Source organism: Aotus nancymaae, unplaced genomic scaffold (assembly GCF_030222135.1).
Source record: "Aotus nancymaae isolate 86718 unplaced genomic scaffold, 86718_ANA_hifiasm-v0.15.2.pri h1tg000131l, whole genome shotgun sequence".
Taxonomy (NCBI): Eukaryota; Metazoa; Chordata; class Mammalia; order Primates; family Aotidae; genus Aotus; species Aotus nancymaae.
In genome coordinates, this window is record NW_026988546.1 from 11,258,622 (window position 1) to 11,276,452 (window position 17,831).

General features: G+C 36.0%; 1 protein-coding gene across 1 annotated transcript in view; it reads left to right on the forward strand.

The window, feature by feature from the left end:
• The window catches only part of MRPS9 (mitochondrial ribosomal protein S9), a 60,699-nt gene extending 43,726 nt beyond the window's left edge, over window positions 1-16,973 (forward strand). The window contains exons 6-11 of the mRNA XM_012471495.2: window positions 6,403-6,488; window positions 7,332-7,407; window positions 9,793-9,961; window positions 10,907-11,015; window positions 14,198-14,367; window positions 16,696-16,973. Of these exons, the coding sequence (XP_012326918.2) occupies window positions 6,403-6,488; window positions 7,332-7,407; window positions 9,793-9,961; window positions 10,907-11,015; window positions 14,198-14,367; window positions 16,696-16,787 (702 nt within the window). The 3' untranslated portion in view covers window positions 16,788-16,973. The remainder of the gene's footprint in view (window positions 1-6,402; window positions 6,489-7,331; window positions 7,408-9,792; window positions 9,962-10,906; window positions 11,016-14,197; window positions 14,368-16,695) is intronic.
• The last annotated feature ends 858 nt before the right edge of the window (window positions 16,974-17,831 follow it).

A 17,831-nucleotide genomic window follows, 5' to 3' on the forward strand; every position in this document is an offset into this window, starting at 1 on the left:
TAATGATTGCCATTCTAACTGGCATGAGATGGTATCTCAATGTAGTTTTGATTTGCATTTCTCTAATGGCCACTGATGACGAGCATTTTTTCATATGTTTCTTGGCCTCATGTATGTCTTCTTCTGTAAAATGTCTGTTCATATCCTTTGCCCACTTTTGAATGGGCTTGTTTGTTTTTTTCTTGTAAATCTGTTTTAGTTCTTTGTAGATTCTGGATATCACCCCTTTGTCAGATGGGTAGACTGCCAAAATTTTTTCCCATTCTGTTGGTTGCTGATTCACTCTAATGACTGTTTCTTTTGCTGTGCAGAAGCTGTGGAGTTTGATTAGGTCCCATTTGTCTATTTTGGCTTTTGTTGCCAATGCTTTTGGTGTTTTGGTCATGAAGTCCTTGCCTACACCTATGTCCTGAATGGTTTTGCCTAGATTTTCTTCTAAGGTTTTTATGGTGTTAGGTCTTATGTTTAAGTCTTCAATCCATCTGGAGTTAATTTTAGTTTAAGATGTCAGGAAGGGGTCCAGTTTCTGCTTTCTGCACATGGCTAGCCAGTTTTCCCAACACCATTTATTAAACAGGGACTCCTTTCCCCATTGCTTTTTTTGGTCAGGTTTGTCAAAGATCGGATGGTTGTAGATGTGTTGTGTTGCCTCTGAGGCCTCTGTTCTGTTCCGTTGGTCTATATATCTGTTTTGGTACCAGTACCATGCTGTTTTGATTACTGTAGCCTTGTAGTATAGTTTGAAGTCCAGTAGTGTGATGCCTCCTGCTTTGTTCTTTTGGCTTAGAATTGACTTGGCTATGCGGGCTCTCTTTTGGTTCCATATGAAGTTTAAGGTGGTTTTTTCCAGTTCTGTGAAGAGGGTCATTGGTAGCTTGATGGGGATAGCGTTGAATCTGTAAATTACTTTGGGCAGTATGGCCATTTTCACGATATTGATTCTTCCTAACCATGAGCATGGAATGTTTCTCCATCTGTTTGTGTCCTCTCTTATATTATTGAGCAGTGGTTTATAGTTCCCCTCGAAGAGGTCCTTTATTCCTTGTTAGTTGTATTCCTAGGTATTTTATTCTCTTTGTAGCAATTGTGAATGGCAGTTCGTTCTTGATTTGGCTCTCTTTAAGTCTGTTATTGGTGTATAAGAATGCTTGTGATTTTTGCACATTGATTTTGTATCCTGAGACTTTGCTGAAGTTGCTTATCAGTTTCAGGAGATTTTGGGCTGAGACCATGGGGTCTTCTAGATATACAATCATGTCGTCTGCAAATAGAGACAATTTGACTTCCTCCTTTCCTATTCGAATACCCTTTATTTCTTTTTCTTGCCTGATTGCTCTGGCTAGAACTTCCAGTACTATATTGAATAGGAGTGGTGAGAGAGGGCATCCTTGTCTAGTGCCAGATTTCAAAGGGAAAGCTTCCAGTTTTTGCCCATTCAGTATGATATTGGCTGTTGGTTTGTCGTAAATAGTTTTTATTGAGATATGTTCTGTCAATACCTAGTTTATTGAGGATTTTTAGCATAAAGACTGTTGAATTTTATCAAAGGCCTTCTCTGCATCAATTGAGATAATCATGTGGTTTTTGTCTTTGGTTCTGTTTTTGTGGTGAATTACGTTTATAGACTTGCGTATGTTGAACCAGCCTTGCATCCCCAGGATGAATCCTGCTTGATCATGGTGGATAAGCTTTTTGATGTGCTGTTGCAATTGGCTTGCCAGTATTTTCTTGAAGATTTTTGCATCTATATTCATCATGGATATTGGCCTGAAGTTTTCTTTTCTTGCTGAGTCTCTGCTGGGTTTTGGTATCAGGATGATGTTGGTCTCATAAAATGATTTGGGAAGGATTCCATTTTAAAGGACTTCAGTAACCTACTCGGTTCTTAAAACCTGGAACAGCAGCCCCAGAAGTGTGCTGCTTCATTATGTGAAGACTCCAGACTCGTCAGCAGAAGTTCTGGGGACTGAGTATCACAGAATTCTTACTTAGTGCAGATGTGTCTACATCCTCTCTGTGACCTTGTGGAGGATATTTAAAACTCTTGGATGTAGTACTGTCTTTTAAAATGGAATTAAAATAGTGACCCTTCTCGCAGTGAGGTATTGTGAAATAACTGCAACTATGTAAAGTGCTTATTTTTAAAAAGCTACTACAAACTGGTGCTAAAATATATTTGCATGCTGTTTTAAGACTTTCCTTGACAGCAGGAGTTAATTCAGTAATTAATTCAGCAGTGGAAATTGCTGTTCTAGAGGTATCTTTAATGTACTACATTTTCTTCCCATATAAATAATTACCATTGTATATCTGGTATGCTCCAAATGTACCAATTAAGAAAATTAATTTTTTAGAAAAGGATTTGACGTATTATTGTCTCCGTGTTGGTTCTAATCAGATTACCTCTTTGTAATGGCATAATTATCATAACATATGATGGGGCTTTAATTTCAATAGTAAAAATATATGCCATCTGAGTTACAAGAACTTTCAGGTCATCACTCCTGGATGTGGACTTCCTCAGAGTCCTTTTCCATATGATCCATCTTGAGATGATTTTCTTTGTATGTTGAATGGCATTTACATGATATACAATCTATGTAGTATATTGTATTCACAAAGTAATAGCAAGAGTCTACAACAGAAGTATGTCACTTGGTACCTGAGATATACGGCGGAAACCTCTCTCTTTGTTAATGATGTGGATTATATTTGTTTTTGTTTGATTTGATTTTGTATATGTCAGTGGCCAAAAAATTGAGGAGATTATTTAAGGTTGATTTTCAGTAATTTATCTAATAAACACAAATTTTAAGTCAGTTACTTTACTATTATCATACTAGTATCTAAGATAATTACTATTAGTTACTATTTATGTTGTGTACCAAAATGCAATTGACTTCTTCTATATCACCTCCCCATGAAATGTTACTTGTTTACACTTCCTAAAATTGGAATTTCCACATGATTAATGGAACCAAAACAGATTTCAGAAGGATACTAAAAATCATAGTGCTCATGCTCTCAGAAGGGTTTAGTTTAAGCATTTCTTTTCTGCAACCTGAGCATCTGGTATTTTCAAATTAGGCACCTTCTAAATTTGACTCATACATTATGGAAATCTGATGACACGAGGGGTGGATAGGCTTGCTTTGATTTTATGAAATATTAATCATAGCTGTGATTAATGATTCAGCATTTCACATCTGGGTTATTCCTGTCATATTTGAGAATTTCGCTGTTAAATACAGTATATAAACTTAGTGTAGGTGGGTCATACTGATTCTCTAGTGTCTCTTAAAAATTAAGTGGAAACTTAACAATATACCAGAAGCCACCAGTGATAATCTGTGATGTTGACAGTTCTTGGCATATTTTATACCCTCAAGGATTTTTTTTTTTGATGTAAATTAGTACACATCTCTTCAGGGAGTTGAAGCTATAGAATCTACTTTCCAGAGAAATGTTGTCTCTAACTAACCAAGGTAGAATCTTAAGAGTGGTTTTATTATGCAAAAGAGCAAGAATAAATGGAAATGGTACACCGGTAAAATTGTTTGACTCTTGAAAGCCATACCTCACCCCCGCTATCATTCTTGACCATTACTATAGGTCAGGCACTGTGCTAAGTACGTACTTTACATATATTTTCCTATTTAAAGAAGTGTATGGAGTGGCTTAATGGGCATTATGTGATTTGATGGGTTACAATCATCAAATTGTAAGCATTTGCTGCAAATGAATTGAATTCACCATGTTTGAAATCTGACATGCACTTTTCATGGGTCGTTTTCTCCTCTTCCACATTTTTTCTGATTGTTTTACTTGTATCATTTATCACTTATGGATCTCAGTACAATATTAGGAGGAAATGGCATCATGGAAGAATAAGAAAAATAAGGACTTACAGTAAAAATTGCTCAAAAATCATTGGGAAATGATAGTTAATTTAGCAGCCTAAACTTTGACTTAAAACTTAAGTACAAGACAGGTTGATTGTTGTTATTTTAGTTGCCTTAGTTATTTCAGAAAATTAAGTAAACCCTTGTAAGCAGAGGAGGGTATCTTACTACTGTCGTCGGCATTCTTTTAAGTTCATATATTCTTGGCTAGTTTGAAAGATAGACCTTCTCTGACTTTGGCACTCTCTGAATCTCAGGACTCTGGACCCAGCAGCTCAGAGGCTCACTGCAGTTCCCTTACCAGGGCACCCTAATGGAGCCATAGTCTGCCTGTGGTCCAGCTTGCTGACAGGCTGTGCTGGGTGCATAGTGACATGCTATTTGCCTGCGTCTGTCCATTTCATATAAGGAGGAAGCATTCATTTTGCCGGGGGCGGGGGGGTTCTTTTCAGAGCATTTGAGAATTGCTTCTAGAAACAGAAATGCAGAGAAAATTTTCTGATATATTATCCATTTGGAGTCCCAACCCAGTATTTTAGCCTTTAAAAGTGAGTTGAAAGTACCCTAACCACAGTCAACAAGGCTTACCAATTCTTGGGAGATAAATTATAAAATTTTATTTTAAGTGGAGTAACAGGGATATATATGTGGATATATACCCCTGTTATTCTATATGTGGGTGGTTTGTGTTAGTTTTGCTTTAGGATAGACAGTTGTCTTGTTTGTTTTTTAATTGTCAGATACATTCCTCTGCTGCTACAGGTGATGGATGTGTACTTGGAATGTAGCTGTAGGGACAGTTAGACTTAATAGGAATACTAGGATTAAATTAACTTCCTTTGTCCCTTTGCTATTGTGTTGAACTAGATTCTCTGTAGTTCTTAGAATGTACTATTTCTAGCCGGTCTAGGTGTAGATGCTGCTGCTGCTCCTGCTGGTCTGGGGACTGCACTTTTAGAATTGCTGAGCTAGAGTGATCGATTTACCTTCAGTTTTGAGATTCTCATGTCCACTGGTAAAGTCTAGCTTACCACCACTTTTGTAGCTTCTGAGTGCTGGTTCTTCTTTTTCTCTCTGCTTCTTTTTTCTTTTCTCTTCTAAACTATCAGTTCTACTACCCTTAATGAAAAACAAAGCAAAAAACACTTACATGAATCTCCCCAGCCAAAAGGAATGAACTTTTACATCCTTATTCACTGAGGAGTCCTACCCATCGAGTGTTATATCGGCCTTTCTCACCTATGTTACAAAAACTCAAAGCCTCATTCTGTCCTCCCTGCTTCCCTCCCTTTCCCCCTCCCTACCTCCCTTTTTTTTCTCCTCCCTTCCTTCCTTCCTTTCATTCCATTGTGTTCCTGAAAATAGGTTGCAGAGTGAATACCATGCTAAAATGCAAGCACTAGTAAATACGACGGTGGTGGCAAAGGAACATTTCTCCTACACTTAGAACAAACTTTATCAGCAACATTATGAGGTAATATGGCAGTCTAATCAGAGCCCACGAGAAGTTGCCCCTGAAAACTTGAAATTATTAAGACTATTTGAGATATGAATTGACATCTCTATCAGTATCAAGGTGTATCTTTTGATGTTTGCTAATACTAGAAGGTATCATGATTAGCAAAAAAAAAAAAAAAAAAAAAAAAGGTCAATTTATGTCATCTCTAGCTCATTCTTTTAAAATGCCTATCTGCTCATTTGGGTATTAATATGGTAGGTTGTGTGTAAATTATAAATAAATAAATACAAATTGAGTATTAATCCTCAAAAAGTTAAGTTTGCTCAGGCAAAAGCTGTTGTACCATTTTGCTTGTTGTAAAATCATTGCCTGGAAAATATATTTCATTGATAATGCTTATTGCTGGATTACTGCTTTTTACCAGTTCTAACAAAATGGCAAACTTCTATTTCCATTGTACTTTAACAAGTGGCATGCATTCACAGATTTTGTTAGGAAGTAAATTAATAGGAAGAAATCAAATAACAAAAAATATAATAGAAAGCTTTTTTTAAGATACGAACTATATGATAAGGACTTAAATATTATTTAAATATTAAATAATTAGTAAGTTGTATTAAATACTAAATAAGTATCTATAAATACCATATATTTTACTGGATATTTCTCTAAGTTTAAAGTGCACATTGCCATATAAATTATGATTTTTCCTAAGGAAAAGGAAAATTGTTTAAGGTTTTTTTTTTTTAAACCTCACTGAAGTAGATTGTAAAATTTTTATAGGGTTATTTTAAAATTAGCTAAAGTTAAGTGTGCTGTGATGTATGACACTAAATTCTCATTGAAATTATTCTATCATCTTTAGCTTAAATGAGGAATAGTGTTATGAAAAGCATTTTCAGTTTTATTTACTCTGCAACTAGATTCTCTGAGGAGGACACCTTAGAGAGTACTTACAGGACAAAACTATAAAGTATATCAGAAGTTATAATGTACCATTGCTCTTATTTTAGCATGTACTGTATATTTTATTTGGCATAGGATGTATATGGAATGTTACTCAATTTAGAAAAACGTCAAAGTCAGTTGCAAGCCAAAGGTCTCCTTCCAGAAGAAACTAAAACCAGGTAAGCTCCATTCTTGCACTAAAATCTTTGTACAATTTGAACTGAAAACATGCCACTCATTGGTATATTTTTAGACATACCTGAAGCCTAAAATTTGTTCCATATTTCAGCATTAAGCATTAAGGTTAGGGTTCAAAATAATAGGTGGTTTTTGTTTAGGAGGAAGCACGTATTGAAGTTATTTTTATGTTATTTTATCCCAGATTTGTGTATTATGTGATATTTAATTACTGTACTTGGATATGATGTCCTCAGAATTTTTATGTATATAGCTGCTCATTTATTTACCATTTGCATCCTTTTTTATATTTTATTTTTATTTTTGGGTATTTCAAGGTTTCTGCTTCCATTTGGCAAATAGCAATAGATCAGATCCATCAAACTGATCACCCAGTGTTAAATTTTGCCCTATCTATTCAAGATTTCTTCCATAAAGGAAGAACACCTTGGTTAAGTTAAGTTAAATGCACTCCTATCCCTTTAGTTGGACTTGACACGACTTTAGTCTATTGACAGGTTAACGTTGTGTCCATAACATCGTCTTTGAAGTAAGTTATACAGATAAAATTTTAATCTTTAAGAAATCTGGTAGCTTTTAATACCAAATGAGTTCCATAGTGGCATATTTAACTCTTAAAACATTTGCTAGCGTAGATACCTTTTCTAAAGTAGATTGAGGAAATGGAATGTTTGTCGAAAATAGCTTAGTTGGGTAAAATTACTGCTACATAATATAAAAACTTATTTTCAAATCATAAAATTGCTACTATATGTGGGATCTTTTGTGATATAACTCTAATTGCATGGCTAATTAAAAAGAGAATATATGTGATATTTTAACAGAGACCTGATTGGCAGCAGATGGCTGATTAAGGAGGAACTAGAAGAAATGTTAGTGGAAAAACTGTCAGATCAAGATGTGAGTAATTAATCTTTTTAATTTAAGGGAACCTGTGCCATAAGAATGCAGACAATTGCTGTATTTAGATCCTAATAGTAATGTTCCTCAGAGGCAGGTGTTCCTAAGATGATTTTTCTTTCTTTCTTTTTTTTTTTTAAACAAAGAAACCACATTCATCACTGATTTCTGCATTGGGAGGACCTTGTCTGTGGTCAGGGAGGTGACTTGTCGAGTCTCCAGGTCCTCCCCGTATAAATGCCCTCACGTACTCTGCCAGTTGTTTTAGGGAAGCACAGCAGATGTCGTTTCATCTTCCGTAAGGCCAGTAGCTAATTTTACAAGCTGATGATAAGTGTAAGGAGTCATTACAGGTTAAGTAGAAAAGGGATGCAGCACATGGTTACCTTCATGCAATTTGCTGCTTACCTTGTGTGCATATCTGTAAGGTCAGTGGTTTTTATCTTGGGATCTGCAAACCGCCTGTATCGGAATCCCTTGAAATACTGTTACAAACTACAGTGTCCTAAGCCTCACCCAGACCTAGTGCAGAATCTCTGGAGTCACCCAGGAGTCTTTTTAACAAACTTTCCAGATGAATCTTATACCTTATAAAGTTTGTGATCCTCCTGCTTTAGGTCTTAATTGCATTCTTATTTTGTTAAATGTCCTATCAACATTACCATAGGACATTTGATGTCTTAAATATTTTGATGCTTCAAATTTGTTACTTCTGGAAGATTGGAGTGTAGATAAATTCCACAAATTTTTTTCCCAGATGGAGTTTTTCTTTGATGGTGGTGGCTAACATGGCTCGTACTTTGCCATCATATATAGATTTTAAGTTATGTACTTGAATTGTTCTTTTTCTCATTTAAGGTATTAGGATATTAATGATTTGGAAAAGTTGCAATTTGTTTAAACAAGGTGTCGGACATTTGGTTAGTAGTAGATCCAGAGTTAATTTCTAATCTCCTAACTGCCAAGTATTGCTATACTTGAATCTAATTGAAAAATCTCTTTGCTTCTTCACTGAAAAGTAATTTCATTATTTCCTCTGTTTTCTGGCTGCTTTGCTTTTTTTTTTTATAATAACTCAGGTATTTTTTCTGCTTTGTAATAGCTCAAGGACTTTAATATAGGTGTACAGCTATGAAAACAAAAGAAACAAGTTATATATGATACTCTATACTTTGGGTACTGGATATCAGAAGAAATCCCAGTGTTTATGGCTGGTCTCAAGATGAGGGAGGTGGAGATGGTCAGTGACTTCTTAACCTAGTTCAGAAGCGAGGATGAGTTCCACCCGTAGTGCCCCTTTGTAGATGCAAAAGTCATCATTGAGAGTGTGTGAGATGGAATTGAGAGAGTAGCCGAGCACAGAACGCCCAGGCCAGTGACTGGAGAGGAGCGTGGAGCTCTTGTCAACCCAATATCATAGGTAGCTAAGTGTTTCACCTTTACTAGAAGAGTGCCTTCTCTTTCATTACATAATAGGAAGCTATAGTTGAAGTAGTACTTTTAATATTAATCTTACTGGTGAGATTTTTAAACATTTCAAACTAATTAATGGCAGATTTTTACAATAAAGGCAATGGTGACAAAGATGAGTATGCTGTTTAAGGTTGATAAAAAACATAAGGTTATCAAAAGCTGAGTTTCACAATCCATATTAACTAAGACTCTCAAGCATTAGTTGTTTCCTTCTCCAAAAACACTTTAGAGTGATTATTCTGGCTTCTAATTTTAAGGGGTTAATTCTAAGTTGTTTACTTTCTAATCACATGTTCAAGAACTATTAAAAAAAAAATGCACAGAGGAGCAAGGATAATTTATTTCAAGAGGTTGCCCTTTAAGTCAAGTATCTCTTGAATTTTTAAATAGCTTGATTGTTCGGTTTTAAAGGAAATCATAAACATTAAAGTAACACAGCTTGAACAGCCAAAGATATATTTGCCAAACGTATTATGAAATATAATTTAAGAGGTACATTTTCTCAAAATCAAACTCTTTCCATTTTACTATACATAACTTACTTGAAATTATTTATAAAGCTCCTCTTGATACCATTCTAATAAAAGAGTGGAAATTACACTTGAGGATCATCTAAATACTTTTTGAAAGTGAATTTAAATCTCAATTTCATAATCATAATACAGAGAAATTGATTTTTCTTTGAATGATAAATCGCTTTGTTTCTTGAAAGAAAAGATTTGGTGCTAAAGATAGGCAGGAAAAGTGATGCATCTGCATGCTGTTTTAAAAGCAGCATGAAGATGCAGAAGTGTCATCCTGTCAAAATTCATCAGGAATAGCAACACTGGAAAGATCAAGTATGCAAAAATAGAAAAAATTTAGCAAATGCAATTACACTTGCACCTTCTAATGAATTTTTATTGTCTGCAGTATATGCAGTTCATTCACCTGCTAGAAAAGTTATTGACATTGCAGTATGGTGCTGCTGAGGAAGAATTTGTGCAGAGGTTTCGAAGAAGTGTAATCGTTCAATCAAAAAAACAGCTGATTGAACCTGTGCAGTATGACGAGCAAGGAATGGCCTTTAGCAAAAGCGAAGGTAATGGCATTCTGCAGAGAGAAAATAAATTCAGTGAAGATTGAAAAACTGCAATTATTTTTATTTGCTGTTGCTCTCTGGTATCCATTAGATTTTTTATTTGTTTATTTATGTTTGCTACTGCTACATTGGATTTCCTAACTTTTAGGATTCTATTGAAGTTTTTCAAAACTGAACTTTATAATGTCCCAAGAAAAAAATGTGGATGCATACCTATACAGTCATATTAACACTTTTTTCACACATTTTTATTTTCACATTTTAAGCTGCTAGAATCAGTAAAATATTTATAATAAAGTTTTCTTTTCAAAAAATGAAAATGCTCAGTGAATCTGCATATCAAATGCCAAAACTATGTAATGTGAAAACTTCACATCCTTAACTCACGTTTTCCTTGTATATGTACAGGGCCATTAGATGTCCAACTTTTAAGACTTGACCTATTAAAATATTTACAACTCTTAAAAGATTTCACATCATTGTCATTTTTAACTACTGTGGTATTTTCAAAGAAATGTGACCTTTTCTGAGTATTTTTTTATTTCTACTAGTTCTATATTATCATACTATTTATATATTTCTAAAAATTATGTTGTTAGATATATTCTTATTGTTTATAAGAACACTATGTAAATTGGTGTGGATTCTCTTAAGTAAGGTAAATGAATATAAATTACTTTGTTGGTTGTTCAAACTAATTTAAAATCATTGTAATGTTTCTAAAGTGGAATTGAAGAACAAAATTACCCCACAGTGAGCTTTATTGCATCTGTTGTGTAGTGCAGCTTACCTGCTTTATTTTTGTTTGACTTGAAATAATAGTTATAGGATGCACTTATATACAGTGTTATATATTTTGTGGAAACAAATTTTAAGGTAGTTTTACCTGTCTCAAAGCGCAGGTCTTCAATATATTTACTAATAAGAATTTTATATTTTTTGAAGGTAAAAGAAAGACTGCAAAAGCAGAAGCAATTGTTTATGAACATGGAAGTGGAAGAATAAAAGTAAATGGAATTGATTACCTGCATTACTTCCCAATCATGCAGGACAGGTTTGCTTTCGGTTTTGATTTTTTGTTTTTAAAGGAAACATGCTTTGTAATACATCATGATCATTTAAGAAGGCTTGTGATCTTCTAATTCTATTTATCGGAATGATTATTTTTTTTGACCAGCGTAAAATATCAGACTAGCTAATTGAAGCTATTTTTTAATGTAGCTTCCAGATTTTTTAAAAAGCATCTTTAGAATTCCTCATTAATTGACCCTTCTTCCCCTTTTCATCAGAACCTACTGCAGTTTGAGTAGTCTTAGGTGTGTAGCTTTTTCTGCCAAAATGTAGGAAAAGTAGGTTACTTTTAGTTTGGGGTTGGGCGTGCACAAAACAAAACAACCACCACAAAAAACAGACTTGGCACTTAAAACCAACCCAAGCCATTGGGCAAGGAAAGTGCAAGCAGTTTCCTGTAATTTCGTGTTTTTTTTCCTGATCATAAATATTAGAAAAATTCTAAATTTTTCTAAAATTTATGAATTTTTCTAAAATATTAGCAAAAATTCCTCGTGTTTTTTTTCCTGATCATAAATATTAGAAAAATTCTGCTTTATCATTTTGGATTTTTTCCTATTCAGAGGAATGTGATTATATGTATTTATTGAGCAAGCAAAGAAACCTGGCATTTACAGGTTAAAATAAGAACTCATCAGGCTTTGCTTAGTTCCCGGTGCTAAATATGGCAGTTTTATTTTTTAAACTTTGTATCCTATGGAGAAATACACATTAATCATAAATAGATACTACAGTTCTTCTAATCTAAATATACTCATCTTAGAACGCTCTCTGACTTGCTATATAAGGACTCTTCTTGATATAGTTATTATTTTCCCAGTAGTTAACTGTCCTTATCCACGAGTAGCAGAAGTTTGGAATGATTAGTTCCTCCTTTCCTAATCCTTCTCCTGTTTCCTGAATGTGTTGTGGATTTAAGGTCAAAAGGGCTAAAGCTCTTTTGATACCAATGCTGATGTTGGCAAAAGAGGACCCTCCTAATACAGTGTAAGCTTCTGGACACAATAATTACTTTAGGAAATATATGTTTATTTTATTTGTGTGTGCCTGTGTCAACAAGCAGTGCATTCTTAACTCCATTTAAGATGAATTAATTCTGCTATTATCCTCACAGGGCAGGGGATGGAAGAAGCTTTTATTTCCCTTAGGAAAAGGTGGAGAGAAACCCATACCCCAGGGATTGATAACCTCAGCATTGGGAACTACAGGAGGAATGGCATTTAACCAATAACCTGCCTGTTGATTTGTATTCAGACATCACTCCTGATGATTTCACAGCAAGTCTCAATTATGGCTTGTCTCATAATGAAATTACATCCCTAGATCTTATTCTTTGATTTGAATTTAGCAGCCATTTACTGAGGATCATCTATGTGTCCGGTCTTGTTCCAGGCATTGTGAAGATATCAGAGATATTTAAGATATGATTCCTATTGGCAAGAAACTTCCTATATAGTTGGGAAGCCTAAGGCTCGTCTTGGTGGGAATGGGCACCCAAACTTCTCCTTATTTTTACGTAGTTGTAAGGGATTTAGGGTAGCCGTGTCAGGAACTTACAAACCAGGAGTGAGGTGACCATTGACCCATAGGAAGACTAATGAACACAGAATCAGGGATCTTGATTGGAGTTCTCTCATCACCTAACACACAGTTATGTGGGTTAGCCATGTACGCTAAGTTATAAGGGAGGCTTCTGGACAGCCATTTGTCTGGGAGCTTAATCACTTACCTGGCTTAATTTTTAAAATTTTGTGGTTCTTTAACAAATGCTTATATAAATAAAGAGACTCCAATTAAAATCTAGAAAAATTGATTTCATAATGTAATTACTAGATATATATCTGAGTCATGGAGCCAGATGGTCAAGGTAAATGCAATAGTGGGATTAGATTTTCAGTCTCCGAATTTTCTTTTACTTACTAAATTTTTTTAAAGACACAAGGTCAGTTTTTGTCACCCAGGCTGGACTCAAACTCCTGGACTCAAGCAATCCTTCCACCTCAGCCTCCTGAGTAGCTTGGACTGCAGGCGCCCAGCTTAAACTTTATTTAGTTATGATAGTATATTAATAGCTACTACTTATAATACTGTTTTTATAACTTATGGCTACTTTTTATTTGGTTACTTGGAAGCATTTGTTCAAAAAGACAGTATAGGTTTATGGGTTTTTTGTTGTTGTAGGAGTTATGTCATCCCTACATAGTATTGTTACAAATTCCGATTTGCTATGGCTTTTGAAAGTCATCTTTGCCCATCTGCAGTGATTATTTGACTAGTGTGGTATGAAGAATAGCGTGTGAATGTCCTGTACATACCCATCTGTCAGCTTAACTGTGTTATATAAACTTATTTTGGGTCTGGAAGCTACAGTGTCAAAGCAAATGCAATATAAGTGAGCTTTTCTGAATAAAAGTTTAGCAAGATATTAAGACAAAATAGCAAAATCAAATGCTTGACAAAGGTGATGGTGAACATCGTACCTGGCATGAAAATGATACTCAACAAATACTTGTTCAACTGAACAAGAAAAAGTCCAGGGCCATGTTCTGTCCAGGACCTTGTAGGCCCTGACTGACCCTGGGAGGGCAGGCCTGAAGGGGGTTGTGTAGAATGTCACCTGGCCTCAGGAAGGTAGCAGGACCCTATGATTTAGAGTACTATAATAAGAATATTGGAAATATGTGTTTGGGGTTGGGGAAGAGCAAAGTCGAATATACTTTTAGAAACTTTAAAAATTAACCACATCAGAATGAGCATTATATATTATACAGATACATTTATAGTATACTTTAGTGAATCCAAATGACATTTGATAATTGTTTGGGAAGCATATTGATTTTATATCTGATCATTCAATCCAGAGATGTTAAATTCAGTTGAATAATGGAGTTCCCCAACTGTAAGACTGTTGCAAAGTTCTTGTGAGTAAAGGGGATCAGCAAACAGTAAGATAGAGTGTATTGCTATACCCAAGACAAAGAAATAAATCATTCAAAGTGTCAGAAATGTTAGTGTTTCTATATGTTGGTAAAATGGATTGATTGAAAAGTATGAAAAGTGTAACAGTGGCATGCAGAATGTTGTTTTTATAAATATTCAGAATTTCAATTGTTTACATAATTATTTATAGTAAACGTAACCGCATTTACTTGTACTGTGCTTTAGAGAACAGCTGATGTTCCCTTTCCACTTTGTTGACCGGCTTGGGAAACACGATGTGACCTGCACAGTCTCTGGGGGCGGGAGGTCGGCGCAGGCTGGAGCAGTACGATTGGCAATGGCAAAAGCCTTGTGCAGCTTTCTCACCGAGGACGAGGTCGAGTGGATGAGACAAGGTATGAGTCTAGGTGGAATGGGCGTGGTAGCCCAATAATGGCTACACATGTTCATCTGGTTCTTGTACTAGTACCTGAAGTTAGTGAGAAAATACATAGTTACATATGTAATATTTCACTCTGCTATCTTCTTTCTTGCTACAGAGCCATAACAGTATTTTTCAGGTTGGATTTCTACAAGGTGTGCTTGAATTAGAAAAAGGGGAGAACTCCCAGCACTGATTATTTGAGTTCTGCTAACATGTTCAGTTCCAAGGTCAGGGAAAAGTTAATTTTGCCCTTAATGCGTCACCTTTTGCCCAGCTTAACAAAGTGCTTAGCTTAGTTATATTTAAGAGACAAATTGCTTGTTTTTGTTTTATCATAGAAATGTGTGGGGTTTTTGTTTCTATAATCAATCTCTCGCTGTCACTCAGGCTAGAGTACAGTGGTATGGTCATAGATCACTGCAGCCTCAAACTTCCGGGCTTGAGCAGTCCTCCTGGCTTAGCCTCCCAGGTAGCTAGGACTATGACATGCAGTACCACACCCGGATAAATTTTTATATTTTGAGAGACTGCGTTTTGCTATGTTGCCCAGGCTGTTCTCAAACTACTGGCCTCAAGCAATTCTGCCTTTGTCTCCCAAAGCACTGAGATTACGTAGCATGACCTACCACACCTGGCCTACCATAGCAATTTGTAGTAATTGTTTGGTTCATGATAAAGTTCTTAGGGTATTTTGTTTTTGTAAGTTATTGGAGGTTTCCATTTTTTCCCGTTGCAGTGTCTGAATTTTCTTTTACCCTATTTTGTGTAACCCTGTTACCTGAACATGAATACAAGAGTCCCTGTGTAGTGTGAAAAAGGATGTACAGTTGATTCTTTCTTAGGGTACTGCTTTAGCGGTTATAATAAATCACGTTTGAGCTGAAGACTATCTTTGCACTATTTATGAAAAGAGGAAAGCACCATATATGCTGTCAGCCAGCTGCATGGTCCTGGGCAAATCACTTAGCACCTAAGTCCATAAGCTCCTCCTCTGGGCAAGTAGGATGGTCTCTGTGTACCAGAGCTTCTAGTACCAGCCACTGGGGTTCAATGGAAACATCACCTATGGCTTAGGCCACTTAATTGCTTAAGCCTCTTAAAAATCCTTTTGCTTATAAGCAATTTGTCATCATATGGGATTCATATCTAGTCATTGAAATAATTTGCTAGGACCGTAACAATTCGATTAGTTTGAGCTACTGCACATATCCGAAAGTAATAAAGCATTATTACTTATAATTTAAGCTAGAACTTAGGTCTTGTCTGTATTTTGTCAAATACTGCTGTTTTATTCCATGCATGTCCTTTAAGTACAAGCAAGTTTAAAAGCTTACAGGTATATAATAGTAAGCAATTGAAGTTTTCCTATATGCACATTAAATGGTCCTTAGCAAAATACCTAAGGCTTGTATACAATAAGAGGAGTGCCAATGTTGGAAGAGTGAAAAAGACAAGGAAAAAGTATGGTCCATTTACATATTTGTTAAAGCAGTGTAAGAGCTTTCCCATCAGTGGTATTCTTGGAATCTGTGGTCTTTACTAACTTACTATAGCACCAGCCACAGCTGGGGCTCTTCCTTGTGGGCCATAGCTAAGAGTAACCCCAGCAGTTGCCTAGAAACATAATCGCTCCTGATGATTGGGAGAATGAAAGTTTCCTGTTTAAACTGACTTTATTCTTCCAGAAGAAACTGCCTGTGCTGAGAATACAATTCTAAACTTATCTTTTAGATTCTAAAACAAAGAAAAGGAATATCATTATGACATAAAATGATAAAAGTTTCCTTTTTTAAATGTTTGACAAGCCATAGTTGTATGTATATGCATATTCATGTAAACTGTTAGTAGATGGTATCTAAGTGCCTTCTCATACTTCACCTTTACAGTAAGTTTTTCTTCTCTCCCTCTTGGCTCCATTAAAACTGTGGCCTCTGTAATAGTCAGCATGCAGCTTAAGTTCCCTTACAATGAATAGTGACCGCCCACACTAGAGCAGCTTTATCTTAGGTTGAGCAAGCTTAAAAACCAAAAGGGAGTTATATTCTTATAAGATAAGGAAAGCAGGTTTAAATAACGTAATTGGTGTTTGTCTCAGAAGTTGGAAAACTATCCTCAAAGAGTGGAAGCAAACTGCCGTCATGAGAGTGACACTGGGTTGGTAAATTATTATTGGTCTGGTTCCTTTCATCTAACTTTTTTCTCAGCCAACAGTACCTATAAATTGATGAAGCTCGCCTGCTTTTCTTCTTGGCAGCGGGCATATTAATGGTTCCTAAAGGCTTCTCTTTTTATGCTGCAGCTGGACTGCTTACTACTGATCCACGTGTGAGAGAACGGAAGAAGCCAGGCCAAGAGGGAGCCCGCAGAAAGTTTACTTGGAAGAAGCGCTGAGGGTTTGTTCCCAGGAAAGAAGAGCTGTATATATGTGCCGACACGTAGCAGACACACAGTGAATAATGGCTGACCAGCATGAGGGCAGTACTGTCAGAAATTTCTTTGAGTCGTGAGATGGATTTATTTTTAAATGCTACTTTGTAAAGGTGACCTTTACAAAATAAAAGGAAAAAAAAAATCTTAGTCTCATTCTGCCACTTTATTGTTTAACTTTTTCAGAAGATTAAGAAGCATAATTCATAGAATCTGGCATGTTAGACCTGAAAGGAACATTCAGCAAAATATAGTCGAGTCACCTCATTTTGCAGATAAGAAGGCTAAGCCTCCAAAATTAAGTAACCAGCCAGAGCCAGACTGTTGGCACTCTTAATGCTGGAGCTAGACTAGAACTCATTTCTCCAGATTCTGTTGTTTCTCCACTTAACAATTGTCACCACATAGTTTTAAGAATGAGAGGTGAGACTGCTTGCTCAGAAGAATGAAGTAACTTGCGTCATTCAGGAGTTCAGCAGAGCCAAGGAGCTGAGCTGTCAGGTGTAGGAGGCACTGGTGCAGACCACAGCCAGGTGAAAGGCACGGTCGAGCCTGTCTGTGCTCACTCACTGCAGGAATACAAGCAAGGCTGCAGCAGAGAAGGCACCTCTGCCCCCTAGTTTGTATCAGTTTTGTTTGGGGGTATTTAAACTTTTTATTGTGTATGTTTAAGGTATACAACAGGATGTTTTGATACACATATAGAGGGTGAAGTGATTACTGCAGTCAAGCGAATTTACATGGCCTTTATGTAGTTTACTGTGTGTGGGTGTGTGGAAAGAGCACCTCAGGTCTCTTCTCATTTCCAGCATACAATACAGTATGATTCTCTGTCGTCCTCATGCTGTATGTTAGGTCTCTAGACTTACTCGTCCTGTGTAACTGCAGCTTCGTACCTTTTGACCTGCATCTCGCCTTCTTCCACCGCCTACCCCTGGTAACTACAGTTCTACTCTGTGCTTTTATATATTTGACTTTTTAAGACCTCACATCTAAGTGAGATTTTGC